Consider the following 14,898-nt stretch of genomic DNA (forward strand, 5'->3'; position numbering starts at 1 on the left):
AAAAACTGGTATCACTGAACTGCCTTCTGATTGACATAAATGATATATATTGAAAACTTGTCTTCTTCCCTTTCCCCCATAACTTCAGGAATCACTCAGAGCTCTTTCAGAATTTATTACAGCTGTGTACAATGAAGGAGATGGCTCCTCTCAGGCTGGAAGGGCTTTCTGCTTTTATAGATTCTGTGGCAATGATAACTAAGACATCTCTCAAGCTGCTGGGCAGCCTCTGCACAGCCTGAATCACCACCAGTTCTGGAGTAAGTGGAAATAAGAACTTGGTTACATGTGCAGAGCTAAAGGACTTTTGGGAAGGAGGGCAGCAACACCTACTGGTCGTGGCGCAGACTGAACACTGCTTTGGTTTGGTTTTCAAATTAACAGTACTGAAAAAAGAGATTTTCTCACTAAAACTCGTGGCTATGTTATTGCTGAAATATATCAACACTCAAAATTTCTGACCCCTAACAGTAAATAAATATTCATAACTGAGCTCAGCTCTAGGCTTTGATATAAAACAGGACATAAGGAGTCCTGCTGACAATTTCTTAAAGTCACTGAAAGATTTACATCACACAGTCTAATATGCACAAAGCCTTCCTCCATTCTAATTATTGCCTACTCAAAGCAACTCAAATATTATGGACTGAGCAATCTGAGAAGCTCATTTTTTTCTACACTATAAAATATTGCAAAGTATTTAAATGGCTTCTGCAATTCTTCATATTTTTACCATGATACCTTTAATCTCCAAAAGTAAGTTTTTCTTCCAAATTTTACTTGGAATAACATAGAACAAAACATATGCAGCAGTTTTGTGGTGGTCCACCTCATCCCTTTAAAAAACAAACCAGAGAGCACAAACACCATTTTCAGAAAACACTTAATTCAAAATTAAAATGTCCTCAACTGTAAATATTTTAAATCAACTATAACAAATCTGCATTCAGCAACTGTACTTAATGCTTCCTTTAAATTTCCATTAAAAACATCCATTTTTTTCAAGTTGTGTGTACCTATAGGTCCTCTGATACACTACCCTTAGGCATCAGAAGTTTTCCTGGTTCTCATCCAACTTTGGAAATAATATCTTCTTGCTTCAGGTGTTAAAAGGATTCATACATAATTTATAAGGACTGCTAAAATCTAACTCCTGGATCTAACTTGCAAGAGAAAGAGTATAAAAAGTTACATATAGAAAAAAAAGAAAAAGCACAACTGTCCCCATTTCAATTTTTAGCCTGTCTTTGTATGTCGTGTATTGTCAGGCTGAGTCTGTAACTCTCCTCTCTGCCTCCCCACACTCAGATATTTGTCTGCAGCTGCTTTGAGCCTCCCTGGATTTGACTTTCCTTGCATATTTTAAAGTAGGATTTTCCAAGGGAAAAAAAAAACAACCCAAAACAACTGCAACACTGCTGGGCAAGTTGTTACACTTCAAAGACGCCAGATTTCTCTGACACAATGGTGTTTGTTTACCTCCTGAAAAACCAGGCTAAAGCAAGTAGCCAGAACAGGGGAGCTAAAATCCCCATTCACTTCTCAAAGTCTTCTTCCTTGTACTCTTTTTTTTATATATGCTGTCTACACATATGATTTTATATTTTGGTTGCCTCTTCTTGGTTTGAGAGAGTTCATTGTTAGATTAACAAGCTTCACAAGGGTGAGACTTTAGGATCTCCTTACCAATTTAAGAAAGTATTTCTGTTTTGAACAGCAGTTCCATTTCCTGAGTTGTATTAAGGCAAGAAACACTGAAATGTGATCTATAAAATACTACTAAAGGAAATAGAAAATTGAAGTCTACAGAGCCTTAGAAATACTCACCAGGATGACAAAGTCCTGACCTTGTAACTGGAATGAGCACATTTGTTCAGAACACATCAAATCCAGTACCTGTTCCTCAGATACCTGTTCTTGACCACAATTCCACTTGCTCCAACTGGAGTACACAGCAACTGCATCCTTTAGCTGACCATGATGTCAGAAAGGCTGAACACACACTTCCTACAGCTTGCTAAATCACTGGAATACTGCACCATGCCACACTTGTAGCTGCACAGCAATGGATTTCTTTGCCCAACAAGGTGATATTGCTTATGTTCATCCCTACACTGGGCAGTTTTTATAGCTATTTCAACAGGCAGACTTTGAGACCTTAGTTCTTAAAAAAAGAGCAATATACACAATAGAACATGATATCCCTCCTGTCCCCACAAAATTCTAAGTTATGTATCTTGTGCAGGTTGCACCTGTTCATTACACTCTTCTGGAAAATTAAGTTCTTCTGTCTGGGATTTTTAGAACCACAACCTTACATATATTAATTTCCACACAAAGTACAGTTGTATGCTGTTCACTATTCAAAGGGCAAGTCAGACTAGGTCATGTTTCTTAAAGGTTTATCTTATTAGCAATCAAGTCTCATATAGCTGAAAAATAGAGAAAACAAGTATGCTTTTTCCACTGTCACAGTTAAAATTCTCAGCCTAATTGCATCTTGTAGCACTTGTATAGTTGGTTTCACTGTTTCCTCAACCTTTGCCTCTGTGGGACAAGAAAGGGAAGGAGCAGCAGGAACAATGATAATGAAACCCTAATCAACGTTAGCAAAGAGAATTAAAAGCCAGTACAATGCCTCTAAAATATTCTTACTTCCATATTTTAAAGCTGAATTCATTTTAATTAGAAAAAGAGGTTTTTAGGTTTGGTTAGGTTTGGGGTTTTTGTTGAAATTTTTTACAAGTAAGGAGAAGCAGCTATCAGGAGCAGGAAATGCTGTGCCAGTTTCATCAGTCTTCCTTCTTTTACCTTTACCAAATTAGAGCTCTTGTAGGATGCATAAGGGGGAGGCTAACACATAAAAGGTAACATAAAGCATTAGTTCCTTCTGAAAACTTAAAATTTAGAATGCATTATTGAAACACAGGGTAACATGCTGAATTTTTGGCATGAGTTAATCTGGCAGGAAAGTAAAAACAGTGGAGAACAAACCTGCCACAGCACTGCTACCTGTTTTACAACCCTGCTTGGGTAACACCCCACAGGTGTTACAGCACAGCTTGAGCTGCTGGGGGATGCCCACAAATACCCAAACAGACCAAAACTGAAAGCAAAGGATTGATTCGCACCTTCCTGAGAGGAGACAATAGGTGGCAGGTAATCAGGGATGTACTCCTTCCTCTCCTCTGCATCCTTACTTCCCAGCTGGGGGAACTGGAGGACATTGTTCTTGCTGACAGGGAACGAAGGGATCTGATGTGCAAAAGTGACAGGCTCAATATTGTGTATGTAATCTTCCAGCTCGTGCAGGTTGACCCCCATAAGCTTGAAGGCATCGCCTACGTCATCCAAAATTGGATCTGTGCGGCCATCTGGAACAAAAGGAAACAACACAAGAACAATATTTTCACAGAAAGCCAGGTTAAAATTTCAACCTGAAGATGCTTCAAGATTACAGTCCCTCAGCTCAACACCAGTAAAAGAGATGGATTTGCTGCCCCACAGGTCTACCAGGTTTACTTTCAGAAGGGTTTTGTTTTGAGCCATCACTTTGTTTCAAATCATACCACTGAAGAACTGCACTCCAGGAAACAAATCAAGCCCAAATGAGGGAGCAACAACAGGCTGCTCTTTACCTGGCAACAGTCAATTACCACCACATGACCCCACATGCAGAAAATGCTCTTCATCAGCATGGAACAAATCAAACACTATTTCTCAACCTAGAAGAGGAACAATTTCATTTTTTTGAACTGACTGTAGTTTACAGACAGAAAAGAAAACAAAAGTCTCTTGATATAAAGTAACCTTCAAAAAGTATCTTTACACCAGATGAAATCTACAGGATTCATAAACTATGAGACACTTCATATACTGGGTAGCTACACCTCCTGGATAAAAAAGAAGAATATTAAGTAGTGGTCTGATGAGGAGAGAATATTTTATACTATCTTCACGGGCTGATTTCCTGGGGTGCAACTTAAATTTGATTCTACAGCAAAAATTCTACAAAAATCTTACTTTCTTCACAAAAAGCACAGTGAAACCTCACTGACAGGCAATCAGGATCTTTATTTAATAGGATCTCCAAGAAAACAGTCCAACAGAGGATGCAGTTTTTGCTGTACAATTAATTTGGCTCAAAGCTTTAAATTACACCTGCTGAAGTCCAAGTACCTCAGTTTCCCTGACCTGACAGAGGAAAATCCCTTGAAAGGCCTGCAGAGGGAGAACTGGGCACCTGGCTTTGGCAGCCAAGGCATCACTTCAAGTCTCTTCCTGACTTTTCATAACAACAATAACCCAAAAACAATGCTGTAAACCCCAAACACGATTTTTAATTCAATAAAATGATATACTGAATTATTACAATTGTGTAGAATTGGCTTATGAAGATATTACATCCCTATATGATGATAAGCTGTGATTTACTTTTAAAAGTAATTATGGAAAAGCAGCCCTTATTGAAGTGCTTATTGAAGGAACACAATGGCTATTGTGGAGCCCTGGCTCCAGAGAATGGGGGGATGCTCTTTTGTTTGTCCTTTAACCTAATCTCTTCTTGGTTTATCTTGAAGCTGAGACAGCTGAGCTGGTTCTCACATCACTGCATGAATTCCACCCCCCCAGCCCATTCACGCCTGCAGGTATGTTTAGAAAATGAGAATTTTGTTCTAGAATTTCCCTTCTTAAGTCTTGTTGTGAAGATAAGGATAATATTCAGATCATGGGGTCGATTCTCAGCTCTCCAACACTGGCCTCTTGTGTGACTCCAGGCAAGTCTTGCTTCTGTTTTAATTCTTTCCACAGCTAAAAGGGAGATCAGACCAAGTTACTGCCAGCTGTACCCTCCTGTATTTGGAATGTGAACTCTGCAGGGTGAGAAGCACCTCAGAGCTTGTGTTTGTGTAAAACTTGTGTGTGTGTATAAGTGCAATACCAATTTGTTCTGCAAAATCCAGACTTGCACAAAATTACATGAGAGTATCACCACCCCAGAGTAATTATGAGATCCTTATACTTATTGGGGGGGGGGGGGGGGGGGGGGAAAGAGTTTTATGCTTAAAAAATTAAATTCAGATAATTGACACCACCGAGAAATTTTGTGTTGTCACTTTTAGCTGCTCTTCAGGCTATGAAGGTACCTGTGAACTCACTGAAGCATTTTCTAAGGTGTCAAGATTTAAAAGGTACAAGTTTGACAGACAGGTGAAAAGAAAAACTTGGGGAAAACTTGCAAAAGGTCTTTTCCTAGATCTGCACGTGATATTTTTAACTTCCAGAAAAGTGTGCTGACATGATTAGAAAGTGGTAAATACTAAAAAGGAATTCTTTCTACAAGTGGTTTTTAGGAACACGTGGCAGAGATGCAGCTACTAAGTGTAACTGAAGCAAGGAAATATTTAACAACTGTATCACGAAACAATTATGTGTATTAGAAAGTGGGTTCAAAAGGTAACCAAAAAAAGACCAAAGAAGATTCAATTTTCCCAGAGCTTTGACATTTGCCTCCAAAGAGACAATGCCAAGATTTAAGTTTGATTGAAAGCTATAAATAATGTTTAAACCTGCAACTGTCAGAGGGATGTAAGGATGGAGAAGTAAACCCTTCTTTTTAAGAGAGTGTCCTCAGTGATAAAAGTGTTTGAAAAAAGTTTCAAGTCTCTATTCATATCTGTATTTAAAATCACACCAGCTATCAATTAAAAATTATCACAGCATAAAAAGGCATTAAATGTATTTCCAGGTTATTAATCAAATAAAGACTTTACACTTTTATTTCAACAGTTCAGCATTTCTCTTATTTCTCTGGCTTAATAAAAAAATCAGTAAATAGCAGAAGGCAGACACATGAAAGAGAATGCTGACAAACATGTAACACACTCTCTCCTGGTGTTTTATTTAGTCTCAGGCTTTTTTCTGTGAGCAAATGATGCCAGGGAAAAAAGTTTAATCTGTGCACAGTGAACTTATCTCATTATTCTTCACATATCTGTGCTATCCCCAGTTAAAAAATTCAGATGCTGAAGCCTCCCAGTGAAATAATTAATCTAATGTCACACAGCAAGTTGGTGCCAGATCAGACACTTCAGAGCTTTGGTTTCCAGTCTCTTGCTGCTTTTATACCACAACACTTTAAATACTATCATTGCTCAGGGCTGGAAAGAGACGGAAGGAGGTGGGAACAGTTTATTCAGCAAGCTACAACTCCCCTCCTTACACCCCATGAACAGTGAACCAGGAAAATACCTTTCTCACAAGCTTTTAAGCTGCACTATCTCTGTGAATGGGAACTGTGCTCCAAAAGTGGTAAAGCTGTGGCAGCAGCAGAGCTAAATGAAGACCATTTGGTCTCAAAACAGCTCACCAGAAATCTGTGGGAACAGCCGTGCAGCTATGACACTGTCAGCTTCCCTGGGCATGAGAATGAGCACCAGGTGAGGAGCAATCTGCACAGGGAACTGCATCCCAAAAAAGTACTGGACTGAAGTAATGGGCAAAGAGAATCCAGGCAGAGCAGAGTATTTGTGTGGAAAGTTAGCCCCACTGCTCAGCATCACCTGCAGATGAACCAACCTGTCCACAAGGAAAACCAAATCAAACAGAACGAGGATGGAGCACTAAACGCTACAAAAAAGGGTATGGGTTGTGGGGCAAAGGAATTTTTAGAGGCTGCTAAAGGCCAGTTATTTTTGCAAAAGTCACAAGAATTCCTCCAGCAAACAAGCTGGCCAGTGCTCATACCATCCAAAGGCACTGTGAGGGGCTGTGGGGGAGTTAGGAATTGTCTTACTTGCCTTAAATTCAGTCTCAGGAATAGCTGATTTGCTTTTACCAAACTCACCCCCACCACCTCCTCCTTCCTGGCCCAAAGTTCACATGAATGAGTGAAAATTTAGCAGGCAAGTAAGTACAGAACAGAAGAGTTTTTAGTTTCATGCCAGGTTTCTTAGAGGAAGCAACTACAGTTCTGTAATAAATATACTGAGAAAAATTAATGAGTCACCACACATTCAACATGTACACGTGTTATAAATAGTTCAGCATTCCCCCTCACGGCTGCTGTAAAAGAGATTTTTTATTTTTTTTTAGATTTTATTTTAACCAGCAAATTATTAGGTATAGCTCCTTGGTATTTTAATTACAGGCTCTATCACAGATTCCTTGCACTCCAGCACATCACACAAAGTTACTCCAGGATAACTGTTTCAAGGAGACAACACAGCTTTCATCCAGCAAAGTCATAAGCATGCACAATAAGTTATTTAATAAGTATAGATGCCTTACTTAAATGCATTTAAGTGGGGGAAAAAATGGGTCATATTAATGTAGTTACCAGCCAGGCAAAAGCATCTTCTTGCTATTGGTGCTCAGAGTCTGCTGCTTCTTCCAGTAACTTCAGAAATGTCAAGCAAAAAAAGCACATAGTCCTTCTTTATATTAATAGCCAGTAAGAAGTTAATTAGCTTAAAAACATCAATGCTTAAGGACATAAAATGTACACTTACAATGAATGTTACAGGTCCAGGACAGATGCTTGTTACAAAGTCATTCAAGGACCAGCAGAGGGAATCAGCTCATTTAAACTGATCACCAAAATCTAATCCTTTGACAGAGATTATTACTGTATAGTGGTAAGAATGAAGTAACTAAATAAAGGAATAAAACCAAACAAAACATGAGAGGTAAATTTGACATAAAGAAATAAAAAATTGGCTGATGCCAGGTGAATTCTCTCCTCTGTGGTAATTACCAATTAAAATATTGGTCTGCTGTTTGCATTCTCCCTTTGCTATAATGAATTTTACAGGAGAGACTGTGCAGACATTGGAGCAGTTTTAGAACCAGCTCTGCCACAGAAAACATTTTGCAATATTGGCAATTTTTCCTTCCAGTTATAATACTGTGCTCACCAGATCAGAACCCGCCTTTTAACAAAAATGCAGTTGCATTCATCGTGCCAATTTCAATATAGTCATTAATATTTTTATATGTATATAAAATTAGTATGTAGTCCTGCAAGGAACAGGGACTTGGACCCAATGATCCACGTGGATTCCTTCCAACTTGAGATATTCTACAATCCTGTGTTTGCATAAAAATAATCTTCAAAAAAGTAGTCAAACAATATGAAACTAAAGACCAACTTTTAAACTTTATTTTCTAATTCTTAGCAAATTTCAGGAGGAAAAAAAAATCACAGTATATCCAAGCATAAGGTCAACACTGATAATTGAAGGAAAGCAGAGAAAAATCCACCTCTAAAATCAAGAACTTAATTACCTAGCTTATTACACTTCTAGTTGTAGCAGGAGATAATCTAAATTTGTCCTGTTGAAATAAGCCCAGGTGCTCTCAGTGATAGAAGTTAAGTAGCTGCCATCTAACTGGTTTTTAGAGCGATGTATCAGAAAAAAGAAACTATGTGGGGTGTGAACAACAACTCCCCTCCTCATCCCTCCCATGATCTGCACCACTCACATAAACAGCCTGGAAATTGCACTGCCTCACTGGATGTGTTAAGAGGTAAAACACGACACATTCTGCACATCTATAACCCACCACTCCACTGCCAAGCCACATTAGCTAAATTCATGGCAAAGCAGAGTCTGATCTGTCCTCATGGGCATATACATGATCCCCAGTATAAAAAACCCAACCTGTACAATCCACAGCAGATAACTCAAAGCACCAGCTCTGCCACTCCTCTATCAAACCACATGAAACAGGAGTGCAAAGCAAAGGGGCACCTAACAGAGAGCCCTCCCCTTTTCACCTCTGCTTAACACCAACAACAACAACACAGCACTCTGCTCTACATCAGTTTGTTTTGCAGCCTGATACCTTAATTACATATTTCAACACTGCTTTTCAAATATTTAATTTAAATTTGAGGATAAAACAGCACACAGCATACTGAATGGTGCTCCTTTGACAAGCTTTCCACAAATTTGAGCAGCACAAAGCAGACGGATGGTGTACTTTAGGAGCAAAAAACCCTGATTTTCTCCCTGTAAGTTCAGCTCTCCTCCACCCCCAGAACAGCATTCAGAAGCATTTCACGGCATCAAACACATCTCAAACCCGCTTTGCAAATCCTTTTGCCTTCTCTTTGCAGCCACAGAAGCTCCCATCAACTACAGCTACTGCAAATGCAAAGAAACAACAGCAGAAAAGTAATGAAAATCTTGAATGTAGCTCTCTTAATGGGATGTAACAGCTGGAACAAGATCTAACCCAGCTGGGAGAGGCATCATTTCTTCTGCAAGTGAGAGAACACGTGAGCAGCAATGACAGACTTTTCACAGCAACGTCAGAGCAAATCCATTCCCTCTGCAACACAAAGATTATGTCCCTCAGTGACAGCCCTGCTAACTCAAACCCCACTGCTCTGACTCCCAGATAACGCCCTGACAATGAAGATGCTACAATTGGAATTTAATTAATTCTACTTATGCAAAACCGTGGCAGAATTCAGCTCATTCATCCAGAGCTGGGTTTGTACAGTAACTTATTTTAGGAGCAAAAGGAAACAATTCTGAAATCGCAGGGAGATGTCAGCTCAGTATTAAGATGTCATTTTACAAACCTTTTTAAAGAAAGAAATACAGAGATTGTTTTAAAGGAGGCAATACAAAAAACACCACATCACTGGCACAAGCACAGCATATTCCCCTTCTCCTCAAAGAATAAAAAAAGCCAACAACAAAACACCAAACAAAAAGATTGTGATACTTATGGTACTTCCCTCCCAATTCATAGAGGGGAAAAATGCCTTTTCCCACTTTCAGTAAGCAAAGCCAAAGCAAGAGAGGTTTACCTGAGCCCTACAAATTTCCAGTCCTCAGCACCAAAAAATTTATTTGCATCATCTCGATGTCTTTTTCTCCCAGTCTTAGAAACACTGCAGCACAAGCATCTTCCCCAAAATTTATAATAATCCTATGAAAGCACAGCTCTGACCAAACTTAAGTGAGCTTCTTTTTCACCTCTTTACTCTATCCTGCTAAACACTCTTTGCTGCTTCCTTTAATCGCTTTAAAGATAACTTCTGTGTGGATTGGGATACAAACTTCAGAGCTGCACTTGTGCTGCTGGGATATATGGGTTAATATTGCACAGTCCCATTTCCAGACTAACTTGCTCTCAGATTTGGGAAAAGTTGTACAAGTAAACCAATTCAACCTGAGAAATCCAGTTTGAAGCACACAGTCGCTCCTAAGCTTGATCTCAATTATTCCTGAAATGATGAAGCAGAGACAGTACTAGGTACACTTAGCTCATCACTTTGCTTCATGGGGGATCCCTGCAGCAGTGAGAACTTCTCTTCCCTTTTTCAGAGAAGGGACAACCTCCAGCAACAGCACTTTCAGGCTGTGGTTGCTCCTCTCCTGACCAAGCCACTCACACTGCGCTTTCCAGCTTGGCACACTCTCCAAATTCACCCCTGCAGAGGAATACAACACACCCAAACCTCACACCTCCCTGGATCTGGATGCTGTATCCAATCCACCACCAGCTGACAGCACCATGTCTCTGATGCTCCTCTCACCTGTGGCTGACACCTCGTTAGCACAGTTCCCACAGCTTGGACAGAAGTACTGGCAAACACTCCCAGAGATGCATTTCAGGGCTGCCATCCCTGTTACCTCTCCAGTAACCTCCCACAGGTCCCAGCACACTCTCTGAACTGGTGGTGGCTACAGTAGCCCCCAGTCCACCAGCAATGAGTCACCTTCTCCCCACCCAGCACTTCAGGCAATCAATTATCCATCCCAGCTCCAACCCCTGCCAGACCAAACTGCTCTGACCTCTGCCCCAGGGGCTCTCCAGGACTTTCCCCATCACAAGTCCAGGGCACATGGAGCAGCTGCTGCCCACAATGCCACAGCTGTCCAGCATGCCAAAGGAAGGGGAACATGTCCCTCTGGGCACAGGAAGCACAAGCAGCCCTGTTTTCCCAAGCATACATCCATCTCTCCAGGGTACCCTTGCTCCCCAAAGTCCCTCCACTATCATTTCCTTCCTCACAGACCCAGCAGGAGCACTGGCAGCCCCATCTCTGCACACAAATCTCTGCCACATGACACCTTCCCTGCCCCACAGGTGGGGCAGCAAAGCTCCACACACACAGACTTGTGCCCCTCTAACCACACCACAGCCTGAGCCTTGCTCTGCATTCCCCACAACAGTTCCTGTGTTTAGGCAGTGACCCTCCCAGCCTCCCTCTCCCCGCAGATTGTCACCTCCCCACCCTTTCCTGACCCATTAGCACCCTTTCCTGGCACTCCCAGACCCAGCACACTCCTACCACCCTCTCAGCCCCACTGGCAGCATTACTGACCATGCAAGCAACTGGACATCCTGTCTCCAACACCCCGTGTTCTGCAGGACACCCAACTCCTCAGCACCCCCACTGCAGGCTCTGCAGGGACACTCACAACCCCAAGAGACACACAACTGCATCCTCTACTCAGAGCTGACTCCTCTAATGGGTAGACCCAGACCCAGCAGTGGTGCTCCCTTCTCAGCCCCATCAGCACTCACATTGCACACTCCTGTGTGACCCAGCCAGCAGTCCTTGGCACTGATTCCCAGGCCTCTCTTCTTTCTCTTCTCCCACTTGCTGTAAACTCATCCCTTCCATGCTCCCACCCCAGCACCACCTCACCCAAAATCCAGTGAGGTCCTGGGCATCCTGTCCCCCACCATCACTTCAAGCTCCTTCTGTACCACCTCAATGGCAGTGTTGGTTAACTCCAGCCCCCACATACCCAGCCAAGCCTCTTCCTCTGCATCCACATGAGGACACTCATACCTCATGCCATGTGCACTAAATTATCCCCAGTCCCAAGCCACCCCTTCTGCACTCCAAAATTCCATGTGTAGCCCTGCCACACTCCCACATCATGTGCACTACAGCTCCCCTACCCCCAAAAACATGTTAGTACATCCCTGCATTCCCATATTCCCTATACACATGTTCCCAGTCCCACAGTACCACTGCTTCCCTCTCTACACAATCATTCCAAGAGCACCCCAGCAACAGGAATTCCAGGCACACCACTCCCTCCCCATGCAGGAGAGAGTCCAAGCCTTGCACCCTCCATCCTCAGCACTTCCCCTTGTGCCAGAACAGTGAACCCCACACACACATCCCCACCTGCAGTGAGCCCACACAGCCCCCAAAAGATGACCCAAAAATGAGCCACGACAACACAGCACCACATCTTCCCATCCCACTAGGGACACATCCCACTAGGAAAAGGGACTGGCTGCCCCTTCTCCCTCCAGTTCATCCCCTTCCCAGATGGGGCCAACAGTGCCCTCTCCCCTCCTGTACTTGAGTCTCCCCAGCACCCTGCACCCTGAAGCCAGAGAGAGGGGGACAGCACCTCCATGTCCCCACACCCCAGACCCATTGCCATAGAGCCTCCTTTCCTCCATCTCCAGCCCCTCAGTCCCAACTCCTCACCATACTCAGACCCACGGCCCCACAGTCCTTCCTGGCACCAGGACCCCCTGCCCCAGTGCTGCCCCATGGCTTCTCCCCCATCCTCTCAGTCCTGTGAACTGCTCCACAGCCTGGTTCCCCTTCCCCACAGCCCTGGCCCATGAGCTGATCTCCCCCAAACCCACACCTCACACTCACTGACCCAAAGACCCCAGCACAGCCCAAATCCCACCTCCCCACACCCTCCTACCCTGCCCAAATGACCACAGCTCCATGACCCTCCCCTACCAAGCATCCCCAGCTCCTGGCACTGCCTGACCAGTAGCAGCTTCCAGCTGCCCTCCCCTCACCTCCACAATGCTACCCACAGCCTTTCTCCATAGCCCCCCACCCAGGGCCCCAGTGCTGCCCAAACCCACCTCCCTGTGCCTTCCTGCCCTGTCCCCCAGACCCCTGCCCAAACCCACCTCCCTGTGCCCTCCTGCCCTGTCCCCCAGACCCCTGCCCAAACCCACCTCCCCTAGCCCTCCTGCACTGCCACCCAGACACCAGCACTACCAAAATCCCACCTCCCTGTGCTCTCCTGCCCTGTCCCCCAGACCCCTGCCCAAACCGACCTCCCTGTGCCCTCCTGCACTGCCACCCAGACCCCTGCCCAAACCCACCTCCCTGTGCCTTCCTGCCCTGTCCCCCAGACCCCTGCCCAAACCCACCTCCCTGTGCCCTCCTGCCCTGTCCCCCAGACCCCTGCCCAAACCCACCTCCCCTAGCCCTCCTGCACTGCCACCCAGACACCAGCACTACCAAAATCCCACCTCTCTGTGCTCTCCTGCCCTGTCCCCCCGACCGGTGTTGCCCAAATCACAGCTCTCTGTGCCCTCCTGCCCTCCCCAAATTCCACCTCCCCATACCATCCCGCACTGCCGCCCAGACCCCAGCATTACCAAAATCCCACCTCCCCATACTCTCCTGTCCTGACCCCCAGACCCCCTACCCAAACCCACCTCCCTGTGCCCTCCTGCCTGCCCAAACCCACTACTTTATGCCCTCCTGCCTGCCCAAATCCCACCCCCCCATACTCTCCTGCCCTGCCCCAGCAGTGCCCAGCGCTGTTCCCTTGGCGGGACCGGCCGGGCTCCCGGAGCTCACTCAGCCCGGAGCCCGCTCAAGCACGGCCGCTCCCAGAGGCCTCCCAGCCCGTGTCCAGCCGCATGCCCCGGCCCAGCCCGGCCCCAGCCCGCACTCACAGAGCTCGCAGTAGCGGTGGCAGCCCCGGCCCAGCCCCTGCAGGTACCGCTGCAGCACGTCGGTGAGGAGGTCGCAGGCCGAGACCTGCACCGAGTCCCAGCCGAGGGCCTGGCAGATCTGCGCCACCGACACCCGCAGCAGCCAGCGGGAGTAGGTCTCGCACATCCCGCCGGGGCCGGGGGGCCGCGGGAGCTCTCACGCACCGCCCGCCACCGCCGCCATCGCCGCCGCCATCTTGGCGCCGCCCCGCCCCCGGCAGGCAGCGCCGCCGCAGCGCCGAGCGCATCGAGCGGGGCGGGGCGGGAGCGGTGCCCAGAGCGCCGAGCGGAGCGTCCCGCAGCGCGCGGATAATCTGAATTAGCACCGCCACCGGCCCAGCACCGCCGAGCGCATCGAGCGGGGCGGGGCGGGAGCGGCGCCCAGAGCGCCGAGCGGAGCGTCCCGCAGCGCTCGGATAATCTGAATTAGCACCGCCACCGGCCCAGCAGCGCCGAGCGCATCGAGCGGGGCGGGGCGGGAGCGGTGCCCCGAGCGCCGAGCGGAGCGTCCCGCAGCGCGCGGATAATCTGAATTAGCACCGCCACCGGCCCAGCAGCGCCGAGCGCATCGAGCGGGGTGGGAGCAGTGCCCCGAGCACAGAGTGGAACGTCCCGCAGCGCTCGGGTAATCCAAACCACCACCAACACCGGCCCAGCAGCGCCGAGCGCATCGAGCGGGGCGGGGCGGAGCGGGGCGGGAGCGGTGCCAGAGCGCCGAGTGGAACGTCCCGCAGCGCTCGGGTAATCCAAATCAGCACCGCCACCGGCCCAGCAGCGCCGAGCGGCTCCCGCTGCCTGAAGGGATCGTACGGGAAGGATGCGGCAGGACTGTTTGCAAGGGTATGTAGTGACAGGATGAGGCGGAATGGCTTCAAACCGAGGGGAAGAAATTCTCCACTGTGAGGGTGGTGAAACGCTGCCGCAGGGTGCCCAGAAAAGCTGTGATGCCCCAGCCGTAGTGGTAATGAGTTGGATGAGGCTCTGAGCAACCTGGGATACTCAAGTGTCCCTGCCCAGCCCAGAGGGTGCAACAGGATGATCTTCAAAGTCCCCTCTAGCCCAAACAACCCTGTGATTTTATGATCTCTATAAATAATCTTATGATCTCTATAAATAATCTCAATATCTCTAAATAAATATAAATATCTCAATATA

The 14,898-nt window shown here is 46.0% G+C and overlaps 1 protein-coding gene across 1 annotated transcript in view; it reads right to left on the minus strand.

The window, feature by feature from the left end:
* The window catches only part of TAF3 (TATA-box binding protein associated factor 3), a 113,400-nt gene extending 99,431 nt beyond the window's left edge, over positions 1 to 13,969 (minus strand). The window contains exons 1-2 of the mRNA XM_056515637.1: positions 13,705 to 13,969; positions 3,132 to 3,374 (exon numbers count right to left, since the gene is read on the minus strand). Of these exons, the coding sequence (XP_056371612.1) occupies positions 3,132 to 3,374; positions 13,705 to 13,870 (409 nt within the window). The 5' untranslated portion in view covers positions 13,871 to 13,969. The remainder of the gene's footprint in view (positions 1 to 3,131; positions 3,375 to 13,704) is intronic.
* Between the last annotated feature and the right edge of the window lie 929 nt (positions 13,970 to 14,898).

The sequence above is a fragment of the Oenanthe melanoleuca genome, chromosome 1A, assembly GCF_029582105.1.
Source record: "Oenanthe melanoleuca isolate GR-GAL-2019-014 chromosome 1A, OMel1.0, whole genome shotgun sequence".
Taxonomy (NCBI): Eukaryota; Metazoa; Chordata; class Aves; order Passeriformes; family Muscicapidae; genus Oenanthe; species Oenanthe melanoleuca.